At 42.3% G+C, this 25680-nt stretch overlaps 1 protein-coding gene across 14 annotated transcripts in view; it reads right to left on the minus strand.

The window, feature by feature from the left end:
• Positions 1 to 25680, minus strand: part of PTPRF (protein tyrosine phosphatase receptor type F) — a 1072658-nt gene that overhangs the window by 68062 nt on the left and 978916 nt on the right. For 7 of the 14 annotated variants that reach the window (XM_069738054.1, XM_069738066.1, XM_069738063.1 and 4 more), the window contains 3 exons: positions 18117 to 18305; positions 6863 to 6880; positions 4117 to 4227 (listed from right to left, as the gene is read on the minus strand). In XM_069738054.1, coding sequence (XP_069594155.1) covers positions 4117 to 4227; positions 6863 to 6880; positions 18117 to 18305 — 318 coding nt within the window. The remainder of the gene's footprint in view (positions 1 to 4116; positions 4228 to 6862; positions 6881 to 18116; positions 18306 to 25680) is intronic. The other 7 variants (XM_069738062.1, XM_069738067.1, XM_069738065.1 and 4 more) reach the window with 1 other exon arrangement.

Genomic DNA, 25680 nt, shown 5'->3' on the forward strand with positions numbered 1-25680 from the left:
TGGAAGTCTTTAAACAGAGGCTGGACAGATATCTGTCTGGGATGATTTAGTGAATCCTGCATTGAGCAGAAGGTTGGACACGATGACCCGGAAAGTCCCTTCCAAATCTACCGTTCTATGATTCTACCAATTTGAGTATAGTCCTGGGTTAGGACGCCACCTTTGCAACAAGTTGTTTCAGGAGATTTTTTCCTTCCTAAAAATTCCCCCATCACCTGCAAGTGATATTGTTGAAAAGTAGTAGGAACCACAACAACTCAGTCACGAAGCGGTGACCACGAACGTAACTGTAGAAGAAATCAGTGCACATAGGGTCTTATCCGATGGACAAAATAAGCGATCTATTAAAATTGCACTAACCTGATAGATCTAATGTAATGACATATAGATCTCAACTGCAGCAGATCCACAGGTCCGTAGGCGACCGTATCAGATGTGAAGAGGTAGAAGGTTTGAGGATGTAATCCGTGTCGCCGATTAAAATGCAGGACCAAAGATATCCAAATGAAGGAAAGTGGTTTTTATTTCAACACGTTTCGAAGTTCAAGTGACTTCTTCAGGAACACAACCACATGTGGTGACCACAGAACATTACAGAGCAGGTGGAGCAGATGGCAGAAAAGTCACCAAAGCACTGCTGACTCCATAATTGTAAAGTCTAGACCTCCTCTGGTATAACATCACAGAAACACTGCACCTCTGCCGGAAGCTTCATGGCTGAGCAGCTGCATGCAGCCTTATATCACCAAGCACTATGCAAAGCGTCAGATGGAGTGGTGTAAAGACCACTACCACTGGACTCTGGGGGAGACGTATTCTGTGGAGGTACGGATCACACATCCCTCATTTGCTGAATGCCTGGAGTCTAAACCTCCTCTGGTATTCAATATAACAGAAATGCATTGCATGGGAGGGTGAAGAAACATGTGACGTGGTGATATTCATGGGGTCATACAGGACCTATACGTTCCCTCTCAGCTCTGCTGCTTGATGTTGCATTTCAAATTATTCCTGGTTTTGGTTTATCACCTATAAAGAAGACTTGTCCCCAGGCCAAAAGTGGTCAGTTTTTACTGTTGTTTTTTTTAATAGTAATAATTATTTTTAGTTCTATATCGTCAACATATTCCATAGCACTTTACACTTCAGAGGGGACTTATACAGACAATAAAGACATAACAGAGTAAAACACATCATTCTTTTAGTCCTGCTGCTCCTCTAAGTATACTGCCTTTTTATGGGCTGTTTTATCGAGCCTTTCTATTTAGTGCTACTTTCGATGGTCTTTACCAGGGGGCATTACTCAAAGGACTCTCTGGGGTTGTGTTTTTAAGCTGCTCTGTATAGCGACCTCATTAGCCACGCCACCTAAATTAAGACCATTAAAAGTAGCACTAAAAAAAAGGCCCATATCTCTGAAAGAGTATGACAAATCTGGAAAAAAAAATAATACTTTGGAATAGTGATAATTAAAAACCAAAAAACCAAAACCTGGTTACTTCTGACCTGGTGAGAGGTCTACTTTAATTGGAAATTTTTAATTTTTGCACTTTCATTTTTTCCTTCCCTGTGCCATAACGATTTTATTTTTTTTCATCAACATAATATATGAGGGATTGATTTTTGCAGATTTTTGTGGTACTTTTTTTTCTTGGGATTGGTCAGTGGATCTTTTGATATGTATACCTGTTCATTCTTAAAAACAAATGCTCACCTGAACAGTCCCATTAAGTAACATTGGCCCTAGTGCTGTCCGTGGGAAGTCAATTGTTTCCATGTCCAGCACTTGGGCCGAAAATATGGTCACGTGGACATAGCCGAATTGGTGCCCTGCCTTAACCAGAATCATCAAGCCTCTGACGTGAGCCTGAAGTGGTAGCTTTAGTGACTAAACATTTCTTCATCTTCCATTACATGATTTTCTTGATGAGTTTAGCTGCACCCATCATTGAGGTCACAATTTTTCTTTTACGTTCTCTTACATAATCCATAATTTCCCCAATTTTTTGGTTTTATGACTTGCTCTTTTGCTTCACTTCGTTTTCCACTGCTGGTCGGTTTAAGACTTAGGATTTCCAGAATTGTGAAACCCTGCCCTAGAAAACTGCATGATGTCCATTACCATCGTGAAGAGCTGCATACAATGAATGGTTATGAATGAGGTTATGACGAGTGCCCTGCAAGTATCCAAAGCTCAAGGAGAAATCACAGTCTAATGAAAAGTGCATTACGCTCAGGAGGGAGATACAGGTAAAGAGACAAAGGGTGTGTGGGCAAGGGCCATGCACATCTCAGCGTGCGCTGATGGGACTGTACGGACAGGCACATATTGCAGGCAGGCACCAAAGGTACAGGGTAGAGGAGAGGAATTAAGCACGATCACGGGTAGATAGGGGTCTGCAGAAGAAAAAAAGCTCTGTACGGCTCTGCTGTATCCCCCACGGGGGTGGGGCGGACCAGACGTGCCAATCTGTAGCCGGATAAGAAGTGAAAGGGACCAACCTTCTCGCTGATCTGAGAGATGGAGGTTTGATTGAATGGCGGTGCGATGAGGATGACGAGGAAGTAGAAAGACAAGGAGAAACACAGAGAGAGTAAAAACAGAAAACTGCATGTGTACGTGACAGACACACACAACCCGCACAGTGCACACAAAAGCATGATGTTCCTCGTGGCGGCATCCGACATTACAGTCTGACCATACACACGACACACCCCATCGCTACAGCACCCTACGCCAAGACTGCTCAGAACTCCATCCTTCCACTGCAGAAGACTCTACTCTGTACCATTGGATTTAGGGGATTGTGGGGGGTCTTAGTAAAAAGAGACGTCTCAACATCATATACAACATTAAATGATGAGATACCAGGTGCCGGACAGGGGAGAAACATTGAGGTGTATGCCATTTTTATTTGGATCCATATTGGTCGTCATATTTAGGAGTGATTGTTTGTTCGGAGAGAAACGCAAACAAAACCACTTATTCCCAGTATAGTCACAGATCTGAATTGTGGTTGTCACTGGGATGGGCTAATTGTAGACTGTACACCCATACACATTAGACACAGTGAATTCTCTGGATAATGAGAAATCCCGAACACTCATCAAACGCTCCGTGTGTCTTCAAATGCAAAATTTGCTAGAAAGAAGGGGGCGCCGATTATTTTAGATACAACCGTGATTCAACTGGAATGTCAGCCATCAAATCAATGTAAAGGTCCCTATAATTAATCAGGGAGACATCAGACATTGTAAACAGCGAATGTTCATGCAAGTAAGGCAGCATCCCAGGAACTGAGCTTGAAATCTGCAGAAAGTATTCTGAGGACATGGTTCGGTAGAAATCGACTGCTAGATGTGTTTAGAAACCTCAAAGCAGACCTGTCGCCAAATTTCACAATAAAACTGTATATTTAAACAGATCGTTTAGGCCTGATGAAGCTGGTGAACTGACTCTGAAAAAAAACCACCTGTCAGAATGGCTGCTTAACACTCACATAAAACACGCATTTTAATATTAGGCAGGGAAACTTTCATAAAGGATTATACAGCTAATTAATTATACATGGATTTTTCACAGTTACTACATCAGCCTCATCAGGTCTAAGATATCTATTTAATGATATATGCGGTTTGTGTTGTGAAATCTGGTGACAGATCCACTGTAGTAATTCAGACCAACTACACACGAACATGAAAAGGTGGTCTGTACCTAAATACTGTATTACTGTGCTACTGTAAATATTGGTAGCATTGTAGTTCGTCTCTACCCACTCTTGCATGTATGTCTGTTTATTTCTTATTGTGCTGGATAATGGTTTCAGACCTTTGGTCATAAGATACTGTGACATTCCCCAGATTATGTCACAGGCAATGGTTGGGACACATTACATTTTTCTGCTACACTAAATATTCTTACAAGCAACCACATAGCAGCACACATAACTCTCCGACAGCACAATCACAGTACACAGGCACCGCAACATCTACGCCAACACAACAGCTACCCATAACACGACCACCACCGGTATAAAATGGGCCGATTGGCAATTGTGCCGAGTCCTGTAAAGACGACTGTTAGCAGCGTTCCATGGTCGCGTGATGAATTCTTACCACGCACGTAGAGATTAGCGGGAGCAGAGTAACGCGTCCCAGCACTGTTGGTGGCTACACATTCATACTTTCCCTGGTCGGATTCCTCGCTGTTTTCAATCTGCAGAGCTCCTGAAATTAAAGTGAAAGGAAAGAGAAGAGAATAAATGAAAATCTGTAAATCTGTACTATTGGCCTAAAACAAATTCATGTTCCGTAACTGATCTTCAACAACTCTCCTACAGAGCATGACCAAGAATCGGTTATTAGGGTATGTGCACACGTTGCGGATTTCCTGTGGATCCGCAGCGTTTTTTTGCAGTGCAGAAATGCTACAGATCTGCAAGTGATTTACAGTACAATGTAAATAAATGGTAAAAAAAATGCTGTGCTAATGGTGTTGAAAATTCCATGCGGAAACGCTGCGGTTTAAAAGAAGTAGCATGTGACTTCTTTTTTGCGGATCTGCAGCGTTTTTGTACCCATTCCATTATAGAAATCCGCAAGGGTAAAAAACGCAGTAAATCCGCAAAAAATCCGCAGCAAAACTGCACAAAATCCGCACAAAAAAGAGCGTCAAATCCGGATCTGCGTTTTCTGCCAAGAGATGCAGAATCCGCACCAGAAATTTTTAAGCCTAATCCGCAACGTGTGCACATAGCCTTAAAGTCACTTTACTTGGTACAAGCAATTTCAATAGAAGAATGCAGGACAAGAAATAGTAACGAGGATTCTTCGCGTTTTTTTCGGCGGTTTTCCGCTATAAAAACGCAATAAAACCGCTAAAAAAATGCTTACATTAATCCTATTATTAGAATACAACCCGCAATTTTTATGCACATGTTGCGTTTTTTCCCCGCACAAAAACGCATCGGAATGCCTCCTCAGCGGAGATTGGCATTTGGTTTCTCTTGCATCCACAATGGCTGCCACAGTGGCACATGGAGCAATGGTAAGTCCACAGCTGTCTTTCCTGTGCTCAGTAAGTGTTAGCAGTGGTCATTATGCCACTGCAGCAGCCATCTTGGTTGCAGAATGCCGGTCTCCGCAGAGAGCACAAGAAAAGCTGTGTATATATTAGAAATATAAAACCTACAAGAGAAAAAGAGAGCAAAAACCCTGCTGTAACTAAGTAAATAAAAAGCAAAAAAGTGCATTTAAATAACACAGAGTTTTTAGTAATACTTTTTTTTTTTTTAAATAAAAAAAAAATAGCATAAAAGCCATCCCACCACGACAAGGTAACTCTGATTGGGACAGTCCTACACTGCTCAATTTTAAAACCTTACCATGTGTCAGTGTGAATAAGGGCAGACAAAAGGACTGTGCCCAACCACTGGAACACCAGTCTGGGGAAGCCTTATATACAATTTCCAGCTCAGGAGAGGGAGGCCACACCCCGGCTTGCACAGAATGCAATAATACAAAGAAAAAACAAGCTCAATTTTTGTGTTTTTTTTCTATATACTATAAGTATGTAGTCATTTTTTTCAGTGCCAGGGTGAGCAGTTGCTTTACTGTAATACAGCTTGTCCCTACAGGACAGTAACATTTTTTGTGTGGTTCTCTGCACAGATCCATGGGGGGAAGATTAGCTCACACTTCACTAGTGTGCCTCTATGGAGGGACAGTTCTTACTTTTGTCCCCTCTACTCTTGCAGACACTTGATTTAATGGTAAGAGACATTTGTGCTCCAGTGCCAGCAGGGGAGCAAGATAACACCTATAATGTGCTGCTAAAGTGCGCAGAAAGTTCTCACATCGATAACTCATTATTTATGGTATCTATGTTCTCCTGAAACTCACACATCTTACAAGAAACATTGTGACAGCTCAAAGTCTGTTGGCTATCTATTTTCTACAAGTACAGTAGTGGTGGTATAACAGGGTAATTGCAGCGTCTCATGGAAGAGATAGCCTGTAATAACATTATCACAAATACACATGGTAAATCCATTACTGCAGCACATGAAGAACAAGCTACGAACGTGTTGAAGCGTCTGATGCGGGTGTTAGTGGTTAGGACTTGTGGGGTGGGCGACAATGATAATGAACAGGAAGAGCGTGAGGTTTGGAGGAACTTCATACAGAGGTTGTACCCTTTTTTATGAATGAGATCAAGAAGTTTAGGAGGAAGAATAATATCAAAATATCTGCAAGTGGATGAATATAGTTGTCTGCAGCAGCCTCCCACTGTCATTGTAACAGGTCCCTGTAGGATTGAATACGTGGAATTTACCAGACGCCCAACTTCTGAAATACGCGGCACCAATTATTTCTGCGGTCGCTCGCCATTCTTACAGATGCTTTCCCAAGAGTAGTATAATCTATATTTAATCCATAAGCAGGCCCGTTAGGCAAGAGGATCCTTATACACTAACGAGGATGTGACCCCAGTGAAGAAAGCACTAGAGCAGACACTTCACAATTGCTCCGTGATTGTTTTCATGGGTCTTCTTCTTCTTCACTGGACTACAATCAGATCTTAAAAGTGGCAATAATCATTTTATTCGCAGATAATATAAACTAAATATATAGGAGAAAACTAAAAAAAAAAGTGCAAACCCCAATTATAATGAGTAAACTTTGTTTGAGCTGTAAAAAAAAAAGGGTACAGCCAGATTGTCAGCTCCTGGGCACAGTTGTGTGACACACGAGAACAAACAACAGAATGTGAGATTGTTAATTGTGAATACGAATGAGCCCCCGAAGAGGTGATGGGAAAATGGTGGAAGCGGCAGTGTGAGGAAGACCCCGGCATTCTTACCTCTGATCGGTGTACCACCTGGTGAGGAAATATGAATGCAAATAAGATTAGAAAGAAGCTGTTAGTAATAAGTAGAAAGGAGATATAGGGACATTTAGAGAGGATGGGTCGTGGACTGATTGACCTCTAGATAAACACGCCGCCATCCTCATGTGCCCATAGAGGTCATCACCAGACATTTTAAACAGGTTCATTAAAAAAACAACAACAAAAATTACACGGAAATAATGTAAAGGATTGGAGAGTGTTAGGTGAATTCCGTTTTATCCAACAACACAGTGAGGAGCACACACGTGTAACGGTACTGATGCTCGGGGAGATCAACTACTATAGAGGAGTTTATCCAAATGTCAGCAGAAGACATAATGGGTTAGGGTCTAGTGATGAGCGAATATACTCGTTACTCGACATTTCCTGAGCACGCTCGGGTGACCTCCGAGTATTTGTTAGTGCTCGGAGATTTAGTTTTCATCGCCGCAGCTGAATTATTTACAGCCATTAGCCGGGCTGAGTACATGTGGGGGTTGCCTGGTTGCTAGGGAATCCCCACATCTAATCAAGCAGGCTAGTAGCTGTAAATCATCCAACTGTGGCGAAGAAAACTAAATCTCCGAGCACTAAAAAATACTTGGGAGGACACCAGAGTGTGCTCAGGAAATCTCAAGTAACGAGTATATTCGCTCATCACTATTAGGGTCTGACCCCTCAACCCATTTCTAATTGAGATGTTTGAATATATCATTTTAAATGGGGAAAAAAAGAAAAAAAAAATGACAACCATTTTAAATTGTCACTATCAGCTGAGATTAAAACCTTCTGCGCCTGCAGACAATCAATATCTTGGTCGCTGCGGTAGCAAGAACTGGAAATGGCTGGATAATTTTCCCAATGGAGCAGCTCACCAGTCTATTCCCCTTTATAAGTGGTGGGGAGGGAACATCCAGTCCAGGATCAGGGTAGGTGATGCCTTGTGAGCCCTGGATACGAGGGGCGATCGGGAACTGTAACAAGTCACATCCAAGCCTTACTGATAGAAGATGGAACCGGTGGAGCCCCGCGCCCCGTCAACACCGGCTGCTACATTTATTCTGCATGTCTTTATGGAAGGTTACTAAGGGTGTGTTCTCCGCACCATGTCATTTAATAAAACCTTTGTGGACCAGGCTGTTAGTGGTTTAGTTTGTGGTTCTTACACAGACACCAATCATGGCCGCAATTTCACCTGGATTAATTTTAGTAGCAGTTTTCAGAAGTGCCCAGTCTGGAGTCGTCGTCATCAGAGGTCTCCTCCTGTCTCACACACTATTATCACACTGGGTGGCTGGGATATTCGGCACGGCCAAGCCAATATTTGCAGTGAGCTCTGCCAAGGCAATATCAAACTTTCTCCAGCAGTTTCCTCGCACAAGGAGAGCCGGAATGAAATGCAGTCGTCATGGAGACGATATGATTGAGCCTTTCCTCATTAAACGAGTCAAATTTCCCCACCATCCCCTGCACCGCACATCCCATCCAAACGCAGCTATTTAACTCGTGCATCTCCAAAACGATCCACATTAATATGGCAGGTAAGGCACCCTGTCCTTGTCGTAATAAGCCTGCGGTTGGAAATCTGCCACTGATAATATGGTTACTGGCATCGGATCATTATCTAATGAGTCACCAGGGATCGGAGCGGCCCAGCTCTCCCACAGCAGAGACGTGTCGGAGGGAGGCGGCCATACAATATAAAAGGTTGTATTATGCGAATGTTCTTGCAAAAATATACACACCTGCAGCAAAAACCACAGTGTTGATCTATGCCCACCATGGAAGGGAGGGGAGTACATTCACCCCCACAAATGCCCTTTGATCTGAACAGTCCTGTGTTTTTGTAGTTGTAACTCCTAATCCAATTTAAAGTCTGTTTTCTTAAGACGTAACTGTTGTTTATCGCCCTGAGGGCCTCAGGTACCGGTCTATCCGCCGGCGTAAGCGTGTGATTAAGGAAGTGGAGTCCAAATCACAGCTTAGCAGTTCTGCGGTTTGGGGCACAGGGGCTGGGACAGGTTTTGTAATCAAGCCCAAAAGATTCATTAAAAGGAGTCTGCCACACCAAGATGCCGTTTAAATGAACTTTCACCCTATAAAACATCATATTAGCACTGACCCCGTTACTGGTAGCGTGCCTGAGAAAATAGCTCATAGTTTGTATGCAAATAAACGGGCTTTGGTGCACATTTGGCCTGGCCAAGAGTTCGGTGCACCGTTACGCCCCATTATTTTGCAAGTTGGAAGCTTTTCCCACTTCCGATTGACAACGAGAGCTACCTAAAGTAAACCGACGTGTGTCTCGATACTGCTGATGCCCGGCGGCGCTTTTCTCCGTGGCTCCTCTCTGCTGACACCACTCGCTATTGATATAGAAGGGTTAATGTTTTGCCATTAATAGCTAGAATTTGCTACAATTTGTTCTTATGATGCAGTAGTCTTGTAGCCTCCTGAACTGTGCGGTGTCACAGCAGAGAGGAGCCAAGGAGGAGAACGTACCGGGCCACGGGGTCCACATGTGACCGAGTATATACAGTGTCTCTGCGGTTCCATGCTGCCCAACTTTAGGAAGCACTCAGTCTGGGAGGAGACACTTGTCAATCAGGGAAGGCCCTAACATGCAAAATGAGGTGGTGTAATGGTGCGCCTTTATATTCCCTTATTTGCATGCAAATTAAGTTATTTTCTCAGTCACTGCTAGTATGATTTTTTATATGGGCTAAGTACTCTACATCATGGTAAAGCTAGTGTAAAAAGCCTTTTAGGGGTCACAGACTCCCTTTAACAAATTTGTCTGGGACGTTTATATTGATCGCTTATCCCTATGATAGGTCATCAATATCTGATCGGCTGTTCCTGATGCAGACGGCGGCCGGGTGTACTCACTAATAGAGCAGAACTACAGAGTCTCGTCTAGTGCCTGGTGGCCATATTTCGAATAGGGTGCGGAAGTGCAGCACCTGGCCGTGGTCACTGCGCAGCTGACAGAGCTATGCTGTGCACATCTGGACAGCACCAGAACAGCTGATCGGCAGGAGTGCCGGGTGTACTCACTAATAGAGCAGAACTACACAGTCTCGTCTACTGCATTGTGGCCATATTTCGAATAGGGTGCGGATGTGCAGTGCCTGGCCGTGGTCACTGCGCAGCTGACGGAGCTATGCTGTGCACATCTGGACAGCACCAGAACCGCTGATCGGCAGGAGTGCCGGATGTACTCACTAATAGAGCAGAACTACACAGTCTCGTCTACTGCATTGTGGCCATATTTCGAATAGGGTGCAGATGTGCAGCGCCTGGCCGTGGTCACTGCGCAGTTGACAGAGCTATGCTGTGCACATCTGGACAGCACCAGAACAGCTGATCGGCAGGAGTGCCGGGTGTACTCACTAATAGAGCAGAACTACACAGTCTCGTCTACTGCATTGTGGCCATATTTCGAATAGGGTGCAGATGTGCAGCGCCTGGCCGTGGTCACTGCGCAGTTGACAGAGCTATGCTGTGCACATCTGGACAGCACCAGAACAGCTGATCGGCAGGAGTGCCGGGTGTACTCACTAATAGAGCAGAACTACACAGTCTCGTCTACTGCATTGTGGCCATATTTCGAATAGGGTGCGGATGTGCAGTGCCTGGCCGTGGTCACTGCGCTGCTGACGGAGCTATGCTGTGCACATCTGCACAGCACCAGAACCGCTGATCGGCAGGAGTGCCGGGGGTCTGACCCCAGATATGGATGACCGATGCTAACGATTGATCAACTCAAGTCTTTCCCTTGGGTTTGTGCAGCAATGAAGAAAAAAAAGAGTCACAGATGTCACTTTAGGCAACATCACAATTAAAACAAGGGATCCAGTACTAGCAATATAAGTCAGTTTTCATTATCCTGATATTAAAGACCTCGGTGCAAAGTTTCACTACTGAATGTATAATAAAATCACTTGATAGGTTTTTCGTCCAGACAGCAGCCTGGCATTTCCATCTGTCTTGGGTCATGGTAACTATCATTTGTGAGAGATGCCAGAACTGAGAAGGTTAAGCATGGGCTACACATGATAATATTTGATATGACATCTCATCAAGCTGTGATTTGCAGTCAGATTTCAGGGTGAAGACAAGATTGGGCAATTGCTTCGTGTAAAGGAAAATATACACACTGCACTTCAGATAAAAGAGAAAAAGGTTTGTTGTTCTTTTTTTTTTTTAAATATTTTAAGCAGTGCACACAAAAAAATTCTACCAGTGTGATTAATGGTTCACTATTATTTTGCACGCAGGATGTTTGTCAGTAGAGGGGATGAATATTGAGAGATCTGGCTCATGATATGAACACAATTCCTTAGATTATTGCTACCAATTGCCAAAAATGACTTTAAAGTAATGCTGCATTCTAACAAGGTGGCTCTTTTAGTTTTTGGTGCATGTATTCCCAAAATAAAGCGTTATCAAACTTATCCAAAGTACCTGTCTTTATCCAGGGAGGCAGGTCTTCACCCCCCTGCTTGAACCGCCACTCTGCCGTCGCTCAAATCTTCAGGGGCTCCGGGCGCCGCCCCCTCCGCTCTGTTTTCGCTTGAATTCTGGCGCCTGCGCTGTGTTGGACTGTCTCGTGCACAGTGCGGGGCTAGGATTCCTGGGCATGCGCACTGCGTGTGTCAGCCACTCGCAGACTGCACCTGTGCGGGCAGTGCGGCCACCCACCTTGGTAATCCCTGCCCCGCAGTGTGTTATGCATTATGCACAGTGTGGGGCTGGGATTCCTGGGCATGCGCACTGCGTGTCAGCGGAGGGGGACCTGGGTGACAGGCTGACACACGCAGTGCGCATGCCCAGGAATCCCAGCCCCGCACTGTGCATAATGCATAACACACTGTGGGGCATGGATTACCAAGGTGGGTGGCCGCACTGCCCGCACAGGCGCAGTATGCAAGCCTGGCTGGGACGTCAGATGGCCAGAGCTTACTGCGCCTGCACGACAGTCCAACACAGCGCAGGCGCCAGAATTCAAGCGAAAACAGAGCGGAGGGGGCGGCGCCCGGAGCCCCTGAAGATTTGAGCGACGGCAGAGTGGCGGTTCAAGCAGGGGGGTGAGGACCCGCCTCCCTGGATAAAGACAGGTACTTTGGATAAGTTTGAAAACGCTTTATTTTGGGAATACATGAACCAAAAACTAAAAGAGCCACCTTGTTAGAATGCAGCATTACTGCTGCACAAGGTGGCTCTTTTAGTTTATAACGGCTGGAGGGGGTGACAGTGGCCCTTTAATTCTAGGAATGTGTCACTACTGGGCTGCTTGCTGTAGCTTTGATAAGATCACTGTTTTATCAGCAGATTATAATTAGAGGACTAGTCAACCTGCTGCCATGTAGTCCTCCATATTCATGAGCTTTGTGTAACCCCGCCTCCACCACTGTCACATTTCTGCCTATACACAGCGTACACAGAAAGTGGCCAATCAGTGGTGTGGGCGGGGTTATGTAGGGCTCAGCATTCAGAGAACTGGTAGGTCTCCAGCAGAGAAAACAGGGATTTTTGTTAAAATTGCTTTTGTCACAATTATTTTGTCGTGTAAATAACCTGGAGATCACCTGATGAGTGAGCAAAACAGTGAAATTATCTTTTGTGCAGCATAAAACATCGTTCCTGGCAGTGCGTTGACAGGACTCACACTGCCAAGAACTATGGCCGCCTACCTATATACATCGCATCATTTACTTTGGTCTGTGTAGGCAGTCAATTGACTGCTGATCAATACACGTTTACCAATCGGGCTGCCAGTTCATCTGTGTAAAAGTATCTTAAGTGACAAATCATTGGAATCAGGTTCTCTTCCCCTACATCATGCTGCTTTCATAAGGGGTTGCAAAGCCTGGTGACAGATTCCCTTTAAAGGGAACCTGTCTGCTCTCATGTCTGTTATAGTAAATACCTCTCTTTCCCATTAAATAACAATAATGAAGCATCTTGCTCCATAACTGTGCAGTGGTGTCACTCCATTATGCCGCCTAGAATTCATTAAGAAATTGACAAGAGATATGGTGACTTCCAGAGTTGTCAAAGGGGTGTGCCGCTACACTAAATGGTAATAACAGCAATGATTGGACAGTGTTCAGGATGTACAAGGGCACTGCCACAATTCATCACAAAATGGGCAGAATTGGCCAAGACTGGAGTACTAATGCCAAAAGTTCCAACATTTTTTTTTTTTTTTACTAATATTTTGAGACACGTTAAACAGTTTTTTTCACCAGAATTGTGGTCAAAACAAGTTGGTGAATTGGGGCCAAATTTACGTCTTAAATTTCTAGGAGGAAAAGCAGAGGAACATTGCATTGCATAGTTGTAAGAAAAGATGCTCTCGAATTACTATTTCATGGAGAATAGAAGTCTTCCTAAAACAGACAAGTCAGGAAAGACGATAGGTCCTGACAAAGTATAAGTGTTCCTCTCACCTACATGTAGACGTAGAAGCTTAGGGATCTAATATGTCACGTTCAGTGTTGTCATAAAAACATATGGACCCAAATTCCCATGGTTATATTCTCATGGTACTGAATACATCCGCTCTACCACTGCACAGATTTGGGGAATTCCATTGTAATGAAAAGATTATTTTAAAATGAAATAAAGAACTACAGATGGTGGTGGTGAAGAACTGATCACAGGATCTGATTTTTTTATATTTTGTCAGGAAATGTAACAATATATTTCACTTTTTTTTATTTATTGTCATATGCGCCTTTTGTTACTTTATAACATTGAGGAGTGTAAATGTCATGTGTATACAGGCTCTTTTTTTTTTTTTATGAGATCCTGTGACCGTCGAGTCTATTGGCCTGCCGCCTGAACATCTAACATGCTGATGTTGTTTTTCCAAGTGAATTTGTACCTTAGAAAGTTTTGGGTTTGTTATGACAGACAAAGGCTTACAATGGCATCATATCTAAATCAACCAGTAGGTTATTAATCTGACTCGGTGTCAATGCAGGGAAGCATTTTGTATCCGTGTTTGAATTAGCAGGCAGCTTGTATTAAAGGTCAGTTGCCTTTTGTGCCGCTGTCTGGCATTCAGACGGTTGTGGATTTTTGGCAGTGGTGTTATTGTTCAGCAGGGATGATCCGTGTTATTTCAGGACAGAGAGAGTTAAACAAACAAGACAAAGCAGAAAGCAGAATATCAAAGCACTTTACATTGATTCCCAAAGTCCATCAGACATCTAATGCCCTGCAGCCCTCGGTGGGCATTGGGAGTAATACGTAGACAATTGAGAGATGCAACCCGATTACTTCAAAGCTGTTCCAGCAGCTCCATGCAGGAATGAAAACTCCAGCAAATAAATATATCAATTTCTAGTCTCACACTAGTGACCAAATTCTGTCCATCCTAGAAATTCAACATTGCTGTGCAAATGCAGACTCCAAAAGACTTCAAAGTCTAAAAGTGAAAATACTGGAAACCCTCAAGTTCCTATATGATTCAACCATCAGGAAACTTCCATGATCGCCATCCACCATGAGCAGAGTGCCATGATCAAAGCAAGTCATGAAGAAATTCCACCACGACCAGTGAGCAATGACTAAAGTCTACCATAACTAGACAATGCAATGACCAGCGCCCATCTGGACCAGAAAACATGATGGTTAGACAATGCCGTGACCAGAAATCAAAATCGAGAAGGAGCAAGACCTGACCCAATCATGAATATATTCCAGAGCGACCAGACTGCCATGACCAAGGCCCACCATTATTAGATTATGCATATTGAGAACCCACCTTGAGCAGAAACCCCCACGACCAGCGTCCATAATGCACAAGGACCAAAAACAAATATGACCTGATCTAATCATGTACAGATTCCAAAATGACCAGTGACCAAAACCCAACATAAATAGATTCTGCCATGACCAAAGCCCTCCAAAAACACAGCATGCTATGAACAGGTGGCAACATGACCAGAGATGGCCATTATTACATAGCACCTTGACCTCAGACCTCGAACAGCACAGCCAACAATAACCACAAACCACCACAAAGTTCTGCAGGACTCGGGAATTACTAGTTGCACTTTTTCTATCTTCAGATCTTGAAAAGACGCCCGAAGGGATTAGTGCATAATCTGCACATGAAATCATCTGTATTTCCATATTGAACGTTTATAGCATTGCAAATCTCCCATCCAGTCCAGGTGAAATTATTATTAACAACTACCGTACCTCTAATGTACAAGGTTTCATGTAAAATGGTAAAAGGGCAGCCATGTCCTGCTTTTTCCTCTAAGGCCAACTGCAGATGAAAGTATGAAAAATTGTCCGAATTTCATCAAGAAAACTTGAACGATTTTCATCCATGTGTCCCCTTTCTACGTCCGTGTGCAATCCATTTTAATACATCTACACTTTCAAATGTACATAATCAAATACAGTTTCCTAGATTAATAATGGAAATGTATCCATAAAAATCAAATATCAGATGTGAGATCTGTTTTTTTCTTTAGATTTAGATTAGGATGGGTGAGTCTCACATGAAACTCAGAAGAGAATATTGTATGCTGTGATTTTTATCTCAAGGACAGTCAGACTGGGAGAAAAATCCTTCATCTGAACTTCCGTATTAGTAACATGGGTCAGTTTGCTGTCAGAGTACTATCCGATCAGAAATCAGACAGCACACAAGAGATTTATATGGTCGTCTGTATGAGCCCTTAAACTGATTAAACAAATGCTTACTATATCTTATGATAGCCAATCATTCTACTAGGACTTCTCACCTTTATATTGTTTTTTTTTTTTTATTAAGAGCCATTTATGTGTCTATAGAACCCGGTGTTCCCCATTCAATGCTTTGTTATTGTTTCCAAGGCCTTTGTTCATTGATAGTTGAACTCAACAAGCATATTACAAATAAACAAAACAATGAGTAGCATTAAAAGCAGTATTACTAAGTGGAATTATTACAACCCTTATTCAGGAAAATCACCATGCTAATAACCAATGCAATGTCACTAAGGACCAAGTCATGCTATATGGGATGCAAATTTTGTCTGTACACATTCATTCAGTGCATTCTTAAGACTAAAATGTAAGAATGAATTGTCTTATGTGATACAAGTTAAAGAACTTCAAATAATTGCTCAATGAGATACATAACCTAACCATTAAAGTTTTGCCACCTATGTACAAGAGTATAACCACTATAATACTGCCCCTATGTACAAGAATATAACTACAATAATACTGCTCCTATGTACAAGAATATAACTACTATAATACTGCCCCTATGTACAAGAATATAACTACTATAATACTGCCCTGTATGTACAAGAATATAACTACTATAATACTGCCCCCTATGTACAAGAATATAACTATTATAATAGTGCCCCTATGTACAAGAATATAACTACTATAATACTGCCCTCTATGTACAAGAATATAACTACTATAATACTGCCCCTATGTACAAGAATATAACTACTATAATACTGCTCCTATGTACAAGAATATAACTACTATAATACTGCCCTGTATGTACAAGAATATAACTACTATAATACTGCCCTGTATGTACAAGAATATAACTACTATAATACTGCTCCTATGTACAAGAATATAACTACTATAATACTGCCCTGTATGTACAAGAATATAACTACTATAATACTGCTCCTATGTACAAGAATATAACTACTATAATACTGCTCCTATGTACAAGAATATAACTACTATAATACTGCTCCTATGTACAAGAATATAACTACTATAATACTGCCCCTATGTACAAGAATATAACTACTATAATACTGCCCCCTATGTACAAGAATATAACTACAATAATACTGCTCCTATGTACAAGAATATAACTACTATAATACTGCCCTGTATGTACAAGAATATAACTACTATAATACTGCCCCTATGTACAAGAATATAACTACTATAATACTGCCCCTATGTACAAGAATATAACTACTATAATACTGCCCTCTATGTACAAGAATATAACTACTATAATACTGCTCCTATGTACAAGAATATAACTACTATAATACTGCTCCTATGTACAAGAATATAACTACTATAATACTGCCCCTATGTACAAGAATATAACTACTATAATACTGCCCTCTGTGTACAAGAATATAACTACTATAATACTGCCCCTATGTACAAGAATATAACTACTATAATACTGCCCCCTATGTACAAGAATATTACTACTATAATACTGCCCTTATGTACAAGAATATAACTACTATAATACTGTGGTTATAAGACATAGAGGACCATGTGGGAGATACAGTATGTGAAGAGTCTTCACCAATGTGCTGATCTGAAAGCTTAAAAATCATTTCACCCTTCGAACGAGTGATTTTTTGAGTCGTTGGTTGCTTTGCAATCTGTTTAATCTGCCCAATGATGCTTGTTCTCAATAGTCGGGCAGTGTAAATTCACCCCCAGTGTTGAATATACGGAATTATGAGCTCTGCTCAGACTCTCGGCTACAGTTGCACTTACTGCACAGGCCGAACTGTCTACTTCACAGCTTTAATGATGGTGTTGATATAACACATTCTAATGATAACGTTGCCCTTTCTTCCCCACATTCACGTTCTGCAGCATAACACTGTTAAAAATAATTATCATGGGTGATATTTTCTTTGTGCGCAAGATTACGACCTGTTTGCAGGAGGGGGAAAGCTAAAAAGGTCACAGCCATTTTACCATAAGCTGAGGATTTATAATAGTAATTAGCCCCCCTCCTTTGGCAGCGAGTGTTGGGGGCACAGCCTCAATCTACATGTTGGAATCAGTTCAGTAATTACACAGACTTCACCAATAATAAAGTTTGTTAAAGAAAGATAGGAGCAAACGCTGATTACAGTACAAGCATGGAAAGTAACATCGTGCTGACGGATGTGATCATATACCGGAGGTGAAAGATGGCGGTGTGGTAGGGTAACGGTTACTGTCTTCATTAGCTCAACATTCTGAAAAATACCGAGCAAAGCAATGATATCCAGGAACGAAGACACAAGATATGACACTGGCAATAACTACACTGGCCGTGACATTGTCCTGCAAATGAGGGGTTCAGCATCAATACCCTAAACATACATTTCATTACGAGAATCAAGAAAAATACATTTGAGCTTGTTCAATTAACACCAACTTCTGACAAGAAAACATCCATTGCAATTCTTACTGGACAGTTTATTCGTCATACCTGATCGGAGTTGTTTAATCCTTCCATTACTGGTAGCGGTGTCTACTGGAAGGAAATCCTTATACCAGGTGATCTCAGGATCTGGATTTCCGCTAGCAGCACAGAGCATGGTGGCCGTCCGTGTCTTCTCCACCACCTTGAGCTGGGGTCCCATGTCAATAATTGGAAACCCATGAGGCAACTGCTCTTCTGCAAAAAAAAGAAATGACCGCTGTGTTAGAGAAATAGCGTTTTCCTTCGATACTAATTTATACCAATAATTAAGTGTATTCACAGGTCTATTTTTGTTACAGTCCAATTAGCGTGCACCATAGTTCTGCTCTAAATAGCATGAAAAGCCATTAATCATCAGCTATGTCAGAAGTAATAGTAACCCCCTCCTCCCCTCCAGACCCCATCAGCCAAAGAACCAAAAGTTATTACAGCTATTAAAGCAGCGAAACACATTAGTACAGTATCTCTTCTATGGAGCTTGCACAGTGCAGAGAAAGAGCTTAAACCTTACCCATTACATGTCTGGTATGAAGCACATGGCGGCTTCTCATAATCTCCAAACAATATTTCCTGCATTCGGCTCAGTAACCGTCAATGTATAATTTATTTATTTTTTCAGAGATCCTTTGCATTATACTGTTTCTTCAGGAACAAAGAGTTGACCTTATTCCTAGCAGATTTATGAGGAAAAGACCCATCATGCGTTTCCAGAGTTATATTTACACATTATTACAAACACCCTTAGGACTGAATAATTTACTGCTTTTGTCGTAACAACTAAAATCTTTTAAAAAGGGAATAAGAATAGGTCAGCAACAAATCGAAATGTTAACAAAGCAGAAATTACTAATGTATCACTGAGCTGTAAAGAAAAAAATTACAATTGCAAAAAAAGAAAAAAATGTATGTGCAGTGAATTTCAGTAATACGCAGGGGAGGATGCCATCAGCTTGGGCTGAGACAAAGGACATCACCGAGTCTATACAGTGATGTTAATACTTTAAGAGAGTTAAGAAACCCTAGTTTAAAAAAAACTTTCAGGGGAATGCTCCACTGAGGAGTACAACAATGCCTTAATTGTTTGTGTGGGGTGGACGGGATACCCATGGCAGTGCCCAACAGTCTGACTACCCCAGTGGTATTTTTCTAAGAGGTACAGGGGTTGTTTTATGTTATTGCCATCCATAAGCCACATGTAATACTACAAGTGGACTGCATTGAAATATTTTGACTTTGGAGGCAAATACTATGCTACAGACACTTCATAATCATTATTGTAAAAGACATCGATGACATATGATGCCAAGTAACTGTATAGGTTGTCAGGTGGTTGACCTGGACAGAGTTTTTATTTTTATCAAATCTGCAGGTAAGTACTGGGGTAGGTGCTTCTGCCTAATGCCTCAGATGTAGAACAAAAGTATACCGACATTTACCATCATGACAGAGGCCAAAAGGACCCATAGATCTGTTTAGTCTATGCGACGGGAACTTTCCTGAAGCGTTCAGCAAATCAAATGGATGCTACAAAGACAGTCTGAATGTAGCCTTAGAGAACAGAGTTCCCTAAATGAGCCCGGTGAGGATTATCCCACTCCAGGAGAGGGCTGGCATACGAGGCATGGCAGTCGCAGTTGGAGGCGCCGAACTTCGTGTTCATTAGGAGGCATTCTCTGACTTAATTTGAATACACTCAGAGGCACAAAGAGCTGAAAGGCACAGCTGAGCCACTGATATGCAAAGCCGTTGTCCTAGTGCACATAAAACAAAGGCCTGGTAAGGGAGCGGGCTATAAATACACATTTAGCTGCTGAGACACAGTCATAACTTTCAACTACTATTCAAAAATGAAAAAGCCAACGGCCTGGGAGACAGGTAAATAAATAAAAATCAGAAGGCAAGATTTCTTTCCCCCCAATTAACACTGAATGTTGTGGGGAGGCGTGGGCGGACTGCAATTGGTAAGTGACTGACCCCCCTGCTGGGTGTTATAAACAAAAGACCCTCCCTTCTCTCAAGGTGAAGAGAGGCCGGTAAGCTGCAAAATGTCCCCGAACCTGGTGACTCAAGCAGTGCGGCAGTATACAGAGCGGCGTTACAGCACAGGGTCAATAACGAGAAACAGAACACACAGTAATGTGTAAAGCGTGAACAATAATGCCATCATATTACTGACAGGAATGAAAAAAAATAGATTTTTCACTAACTTTTAAATGGCAAAATTATGAAATAATTTTAAGTAACGTTATTCTTGTTATATTTGTTTCAGGGAAAGCAGGGTGACAATATTAGCAGACCCCCAACTCAAATTTCCCAAATGTCTAAATGGGTCTGCACAGATCAGGGAGCATTGGACGTTCGGAAGCAAGTCGCTGGGCTTTCTGCTTCCCTTATGTCACACAAGCTGTCACAGCTGTAATGAAGGTGACTGTAGGACAGGTGAACACAAACACTAGACAGCCTGGGAGCAATGGATTGTCTGTAGGATGATAAATCTGCAAAATGCGCCACAAAATATGAAGGGGACTTGAACTTTAGTGCCGCCTATTCTAAGTTAATATCGACCCTCTAACGAGCCTCGTCACATGACTTAGGATAAAAACCAACCCAGCCACCATTTGCAGACACGTGTTTCAGAATGTTTGCCCCTCATGAGCGCAAAGCAAAAGGTCTGATTTGGCTGGATGAGAGGCCACTGAAAGGAATCTAAGTTGTAAAATGCCGGAGTGTCATTGCCCGGTGATGATCACTGCTTTATGTCACACCTGCAGAGACATTTTCATTTGATATGTGTGACTGCCATCAGCAACTTCTCTTATATCACCTTGTATATACGATACCCCAGGGAGAGACACTTACATTCATATCTGTGACTGATTTCAGATGCTGCAATGTTAGGATATATTTACAAGGGGGGGGGGGGGGATTTGTTGCAGACATTTCTGAGAATGAGGCTGTGTGCACACGTTGCAGATTTTTTGCGTTTTTTCACGTTTTTCGCTATAAAAACACTATAAAACCACAAAAAAAGCATACATTATGCATTCCATCATTTAGAATGAATTCTGCAATTTTTGTGCACATGACGCGTTTTTTTTCCTGCAAAAAAAAAACCGCATCGCGGTAAAAAACGCAACATGTTCATTTATTTTGCTTTTTTTTGCGGATTTCCCACTATAAAATGCATTGGGAAATGTCTGGGAAAAAACGCACCAAAAACACGGTAGAAACGCACCAAAAATGCACAAAAAACACATGCAGGTTTCTTGCAGAAAATTTCAGGTTTTTCTCAGGAAATTTCTGCAATAAATCCTGAACGTGTGCACATAGCCTTACAATATTTTTCTGCACCTCTGGATAGAGATTGTTTCTGCACCAGGTGCACGGGCATCTGAAAGCCACTATTCAGATAAACGGGACAGCCATTAATTAGCACACAAACTTGCCTTGAGTACACTCAAAAGTTGCAGATTTGGGACAAGATTTATCATTGTCGTGCACATTTTTTTCAGGAGTAAAAATGGTTCTAATGCTGACCTTATTGATTACCGTACTTAATCTGCACCTTCTTTAAGCCATCTTTACTTTTTTCTTGTTTTCTATTTTTTAAATGATTGCAGTTTTTCCATTATCTAAATGTGATAACCTATGGTAATTTATCATTTACTATCTTTTGAACAATTGCAAATTTTATGTGCAATTTTACCCAAGTACCCTATTGGGGTACACAATGTGTCTACTTTTATTTTTGTGCCATTCAAGATATTTGACAATTTAAAGGATTCATGAGACTTTTGCTCAAACAAGGCACAAAATGGATAATAGACAATATAAAGTATTTCTGATTTTAAACAAAATTATTCAACCCAAATGCGCCATTTTGATGAACTCGGCACAAAAAATGTCAATGATTGCGACAAGATAAAAAAGAAAAGTCACTTGAAAAAAGTGCAAGTGATGAATCGGTGCCTTGATGTTCCTTGAAACTCTTATTCTTCAGCACATGGCAGCTGAAGGCAAAATTTTCTACCTATCCTTATCGGTAATAGAGGAAGTGCAGCTTTATCCAATATGCAAAGTCCTCCAGCGCATGTCCTGCAAACATCAGAGTCCTCCTCGCAGTGTGAGCACCAACAAATCTGTTATATAGTGATTAGCCTGGCCAGCAGCTCCTGTGACATACGGACGAGCCGCAGCCAGCAGGCTCCGGGGCCAATTCAGCCATCGTCTGTGAGAAGGTAATTAATCTAAAGCAGGTAGTTTTCCTTTTTAAAGAGTAGCAGGACAGCTCTTGGAGTAATTAATGCACTGCTGACCCGTCCTATTGATTTATCCCAGCGCAAACACAGGTTGATGAACAGGAAGCAGTGTGGCAGATCGAAGGCACCTGGAACTTAAACCGAGACCGGGATGACTGGCGGTTGCTATAGACAAGTGCTTGGAAGTTGGGCATTAATATGTACAGTGGGGCAAAAAAGTATTTAGTCAGTCAGCAATAGTGCAAGTTCCACCACTTAAAAAGATGAGAGGCGTCTGTAATTTACATCATAGGTAGACCTCAACTATGGGAGACAAACTGAGAAAAAAAAATCCAGAAAATCACATTGTCTGTTTTTTTTTAACATTTTATTTGCATATTATGGTGGAAAATAAGTATTTGGTCAGAAACAAAATTTCATCTCAATACTTTGCAATATATCCTTTGTTGGCAATGACAGAGGTCAAACGTTTTCTGTAAGTCTTCACAAGGTTGCCACACACTGTTGTTGGTATGTTGGCCCATTCCTCCATGCAGATCTCCTCTAGAGCAGTGATGTTTTTGGCTTTTTGCTTGGCAACACAGACTTTCAACTCCCTCCAAAGGTTTTCTATAGGGTTGAGATCTGGAGACTGGCTAGGCCACTCCAGGACCTTGAAATGCTTCTTACGAAGCCACTCCTTCGTTGCCCTGGCGGTGTGCTTTGGATCATTGTCATGTTGAAAGACCCAGCCATGTTTCATCTTCAATGCCCTTGCTGATGGAAGGAGGTTTGCACTCAAAATCTCACGATACATGGCCCCATTCATTCTTTCATGTACCCGGATCAGTCGTCCTGGCCCCTTTGCAGAGAAACAGCCCCAAAGCATGATGTTTCCACCACCATGCTTTACAGTAGGTATGGTGTTTGATGGATGCAACTCAGTATTCTTTTTCCTCCAAACACGACAAGTTGTGTTTCTACCAAACAGTTCCAGTTTGGTTTAATCAGACCATAGGACATTCTCCCAAAACTCCTCTGGATCATCCAAATGCTCTCTAGCAAACTTCAGACGGGCCCGGACATGTACTGGCTTAAGCAGTGGGACACGTCTGGCACTGCAGGATCTGAGTCCATGGTGGCGTAGTGTGTTACTTATGGTAGGCCTTGTTACATTGGTCCCAGCTCTCTGCAGTTCATTCACTAGGTCCCCTCGCATGGTTCTGGGATTTTTGCTCACCGTTCTTGTGATCATTCTGACCCCACGGGGTGGGATTTTGCGTGGAGCCCCAGATCGAGGGAGATTATCAGTGGTCTTGTATGTCTTCCATTTTCTAATTATTGCTCCCACTGTTGATTTCTTCACTCCAAGCTGGTTGGCTATTGCAGATTCAGTCTTCCCAGCCTGGTGCAGGGCTACAATTTTGTTTCTGGTGTCCTTTGACAGCTCTTTGGTCTTCACCATAGTGGAGTTTGGAGTCAGACTGTTTGAGGGTGTGCACAGGTGTCTTTTTATACTGATAACAAGTTTAAACAGGTGCCATTACTACAGGTAATGAGTGGAGGAAAGAGGAGACTCTTAAAGAAGAAGTTACAGGTCTGTGAGAGCCAGAAATCTTGATTGTTTGTTTCTGACCAAATACTTATTTTCCACCATAATATGCAAAAAAAATGATAAAAAAAACAGACAATGTGATTTTCTGGATTTTTTTTTCTCAGTTTGTCTCCCATAGTTGAGGTCTACCTATGATGTAAATTACAGACGCCTCTCATCTTTTTAAGTGGTGGAACTTGCACTATTGCTGACTGACTAAATACTTTTTTGCCCCACTGTATAAGGGGTGAAAGTTTTTGTATATAAAAATATAATTACGGTACTACCAATCATGCCATAGGATAAATCCTTCTACATGCCCAGTAACCCACTGCATATTCTGCATTCATTTCAGGACCACTTTTGGCTTATCGCGTTTCTTCTCCATTCACATATAAAACTAAATTTAGGATTCTACTGGTTTCAGTGCATTATGGAAAAGTTAGGGTATGATGAAGCCTTGAGAAACCGTGTGTGCATGCGAAACGGGCCAAGTACCGGGACTGACTGCACCTAATAATGGCTTACAAAAAAGAAAGGCGAGTGCCACAAACTCTCTGTTATGTTTGCAGAATTTGGGTATGTTCACACTTCAAATAAGAATCTCTGCAGCTAAAAAAGACGAAGGCTTACATTATTTCTGACTCAAATTCACAACTTGTCCAAAACAGCATTTTGTTGTTTTTCCAACCAGAAAATGCAAAACCGAGTATCAGGCAACTTTTTTTCCCCCAAAGAAGCATGAAAAAATTGGCCAGACTGTACCCAATACATTAATTGTGGAAACTCAAATTTACTATATAATTGTCTAAGGGGTACTTCCGTCTATCTATCTGTCCCGGAAATCCCGCTTCGCTGATTGGTCGTGGCCGCCAGCTACGGGCACAGTCCGGCCGAGAATTAGTCCCTCCCTACTTCCGTCCAATCAGTGCCCGGCGCCCGCTCCATACTCCCCTCCAGTCAGCGCTGACACAGGGTTAATGGCAGCATTAACGTACCGCGTTATGCCGCGGGTAACGCACTCCGTTAACGCTGCTATTAACCCTGTGTGACTAACTTTTTACTATTGATGCTGCCTATGTTAAAAATAATTAAAAAAAACTAAAAACCTGCTATTCTCACCTTCCGTCATCCGCTGATGCGCGCGTGGCTGCCGCCAGCTTCCGTTCCCAGAGAAGCATTGCTAAATTACCCAGAAGACTTAGCGGTCTCACGAGACCGCTAAGTCATCTGCGTAATTTAGCAATGCATCTCTGGGAACGGAAGCTGGCGGCAGCCGCGCCCATAGGGACAGCTTCGCTGGACAACAGCAGGTGAGTATATAACTATTTTGCCCACAGTGCCCACACTGCTATATACTACGTGGGTTGTGTTATAAACTGCGTGCCTGCTATATACTAAGTGGCCAGTGTTATATACTGCGTGGCCTGTGTTATATACTGCGTGGGCAGTGTTATATACTGCGTGGGCAGTGTTATATACTGCGTGGGCTGTGTTATATACTGCGTGGGCTGTGTTATATACTGCGTGGGCTGTGTTATATACTGCGTGGGCTGTGTTATATACTGCGTGGGCTGTGTTATATACTGCGTGGGCTGTGTTATATACTGCGTGGGCTGTGTTATATACTGCGTGGGCTGTGTTATATACTGCGTGGGCTGTGTTATATACTGCGTGGGCTGTGTTATATACTGCGTGGGCTGTGTTATATACTGCGTGGGCTGTGTTATATACTGCG

The sequence above is a fragment of the Ranitomeya imitator genome, chromosome 8 (genome assembly GCF_032444005.1).
Source record: "Ranitomeya imitator isolate aRanImi1 chromosome 8, aRanImi1.pri, whole genome shotgun sequence".
In the NCBI taxonomy this organism is placed as follows: Eukaryota; Metazoa; Chordata; class Amphibia; order Anura; family Dendrobatidae; genus Ranitomeya; species Ranitomeya imitator.